Genomic DNA, 2,760 nt, shown 5'->3' with positions numbered 1-2,760 from the left:
AGAATAGCCAAGGTCGCACGTGTACCCGGGGATGGAAGTGTCCGCGAAAGGTCTGAGCCAGTGCCATCATATTTGTACTCTGGATAGCCCACGCGAATCCAGAACCGTGCCTGGGGCAAATCTAAGTTCCTGGATACGCGGAGACTATCCAGAACCGTGCCTGATCCTAACCCTAACCCATTCAGGTGTTATGCATGCTGGATGCTGCTATAGAGATGACCACACTAGACCACGGCTTGGGCCAGATTGATCTCAGGGAACTAGGAAGGCACGGTTCTGGAGGCAATACTAGTAGATTCTACTTAGTGTATAGAAAACACGTCCATAAATGTCACCATTGGCTCATGTTTTACTACAAGCTAAGGTTTGACGAGCTGCACGCCTCGGTTTCTAGTTTCGCCCCGTGCCTGAAAACCGGGCTCCTGTAAGACTATAAAACCTGTCCGATAGAAACAGGACCTGATAACGGCATGCCTGCCTGGGCTTTGGTGGATTATTGTTTCGGGAGCTTCCAGGCTTCCAGATGTAGGGTCATGTACTAGTCTGGGTGCCGTAACACTACTCGTCTGTCTAGTAGTAGTACACATTTACCTGGGCTCCGATCCTTTTAGTTGCACCTCATCGAGTATGGGAGCTATCTGGTCAGTTCTATGCCTGAATGGGTTAGGGTTAGGATCAGGCACGGTTCTGGCATCATAAGTTGAATATACTGTATCTGTATAGCCGGTATACTAGTAACAACCCTTCGATGTAACACACCAGCTGGCTACATTACACCGAATGACTTGTTACACCTATTTAAACCCTTGAACATCTACTAGTAACTTTAAATATTGTTTAAAGCTATGTAAATGATAGTGCCCCTACTATCGATATTAACAAATGTTTTTGGTTTTTTACAGAAATGAGCCAGTCGCCGCCTACACCCCCTCTGACGCCCGGCACCCCCCTAGGACGCGGCACCCCCCCTGACGATCCTTCCCGGGGGGTGCTTCCCATCCGCCCCACGGTTCTCCCTGCCCTACGGCCAACCCTAAACTACACTCTCCCGGGGGTCAGGCTCCCCATGCCCCACCCCACGGGTTTTCCCGGACCCTTCCTCTCGGAGCTGCAGTCCCCGGGATATCCGCTAGGCGTCTTCAGCCCGTACTGCCTGTCGGGATACCCGTTCTATCATGTGTACTCACCCCCTCCGGAGACCGGCATGTTCCAGTTCAGTTTCCCGCCAATTCCTGTGAAGGAAGAGAGAAAAGCAGCCAAGTTTGATTTCGCCCATCTTGCCACGTCAGCGACTCAGGATGACATCAAAAGGGACGATTTTGCCCGCGATACAGGAGCGCAGGCAAACGCGATGAATACTTCAGTACATTCTCACGCGGTGGTGGCGGCGGCGGCACACTCTCGCGAGATCAGGGGGCGAGTTTCCGCGAGACCGAAGAAGGAGTTCATCTGCAGATTTTGCGGTCGGCACTTCACAAAGTCTTACAACCTTCTGATCCACGAGAGAACTCACACGGACGAGCGGCCCTACTCCTGCGACATCTGTCACAAGGCTTTCCGCCGACAGGACCACCTCAGGGACCACAAGTAAGTACGACACACACAAACATACACACAAACTCACACGGACGAGCGGCCCTACTCCTGCGACATCTGTCACAAGGCTTTCCGCCGACAGGACCACCTCAGGGACCACAAGTAAGGACGACACACACACAAACATACACACAAACTCACACACACAAACATACACACAAACTCACACGGACGAGCGGCCCTACTCCTGCGACATCTGTCACAAGGCTTTCCGCCGACAGGACCACCTCAGGGACCACAAGTAAGTACGACACACACACAAACATACACACAAACATACAAACACACACACACACACACACACACACACACACACACACACACAAACTCAAATGGATGTCTGTGTGTGTGTGTGTGTGTGTGTGTGTGTGTGCATATATGTGTCTGTGTGTGTGTGTGTTTGTACATGTATGTGTTGTGATTTTGTTTGTGTGTATGTATAGTTGTATGTTTTATAGACGTTTGTAGGTTTTAACCCTGCCTTTTTCCTTATTGCCGCAGGTACATCCATTCCAAGGAGAAGCCGTTTAAGTGCCTGGAGTGCGGGAAGGGTTTCTGCCAGTCGCGGACTCTGGCGGTGCACAGGACGCTCCACCTGCAGGAGTCCCCGCACAAGTGCCCCACCTGCGGCCGGACCTTCAACCAGCGCAGCAACCTGAAGACGCACCTGCTGACCCACACGGACATCAAGCCGTACCAGTGCGCCAACTGCGGGAAGGTGTTCCGGAGAAACTGCGACCTGCGAAGGCACAGCCTCACGCACTGTTCTGTGCAAGAACTGGTCAGCATGAATAAAAAAAAAAAAAAAAAATGAACTATTCCAGACCTTGCTAAGGGGCTATGGACAGTAAAATTCAAATTTGAAATAGAGTGAATATTTGGCACAAAATGCACGAAATAGACTCGTCACAGACTTTTCTCTGTACAAGAACTCCTCAGCATAAAATAGCCTCGTCGCAGGCTTTTTATCAGCGTAAAATAGCCTCGTCGCAGCCACCTGAAGACGCACCTGCTGACTCACACGGACATCAAGCCGTACCAGTGCGCCAACTGCGGGAAGGTGTTCCGGAGAAACTGCGACCTGCGCAGGCACAGTCTCACACACTGTTCTGTGCAAGAACTCGTCACGATGAAGTAGCCTCGTCGCAGTCTTTTCAGCAGCAT

General features: G+C 51.3%; 1 protein-coding gene across 1 annotated transcript in view; it reads left to right on the top strand.

Moving 5' to 3' along the window:
* Positions 1-2,760, top strand: part of LOC109465803 (protein odd-skipped-related 2-like) — an 11,550-nt gene extending 8,790 nt beyond the window's left edge. The window contains exons 2-4 of the mRNA XM_019763245.1: positions 903-1,587; positions 2,098-2,374; positions 2,717-2,760. Coding sequence (XP_019618804.1) covers positions 905-1,587; positions 2,098-2,374; positions 2,717-2,734 — 978 coding nt within the window. The 5' untranslated portion in view covers positions 903-904 and the 3' untranslated portion in view covers positions 2,735-2,760. The remainder of the gene's footprint in view (positions 1-902; positions 1,588-2,097; positions 2,375-2,716) is intronic.

Source organism: Branchiostoma belcheri, unplaced genomic scaffold (assembly GCF_001625305.1).
Source record: "Branchiostoma belcheri isolate BF01 breed outbred unplaced genomic scaffold, Haploidv18h27 scaffold158, whole genome shotgun sequence".
Lineage (NCBI taxonomy): Eukaryota > Metazoa > Chordata > Leptocardii > Amphioxiformes > Branchiostomatidae > Branchiostoma > Branchiostoma belcheri.
This window is presented reverse-complemented; position numbering and strand designations above follow the sequence as displayed.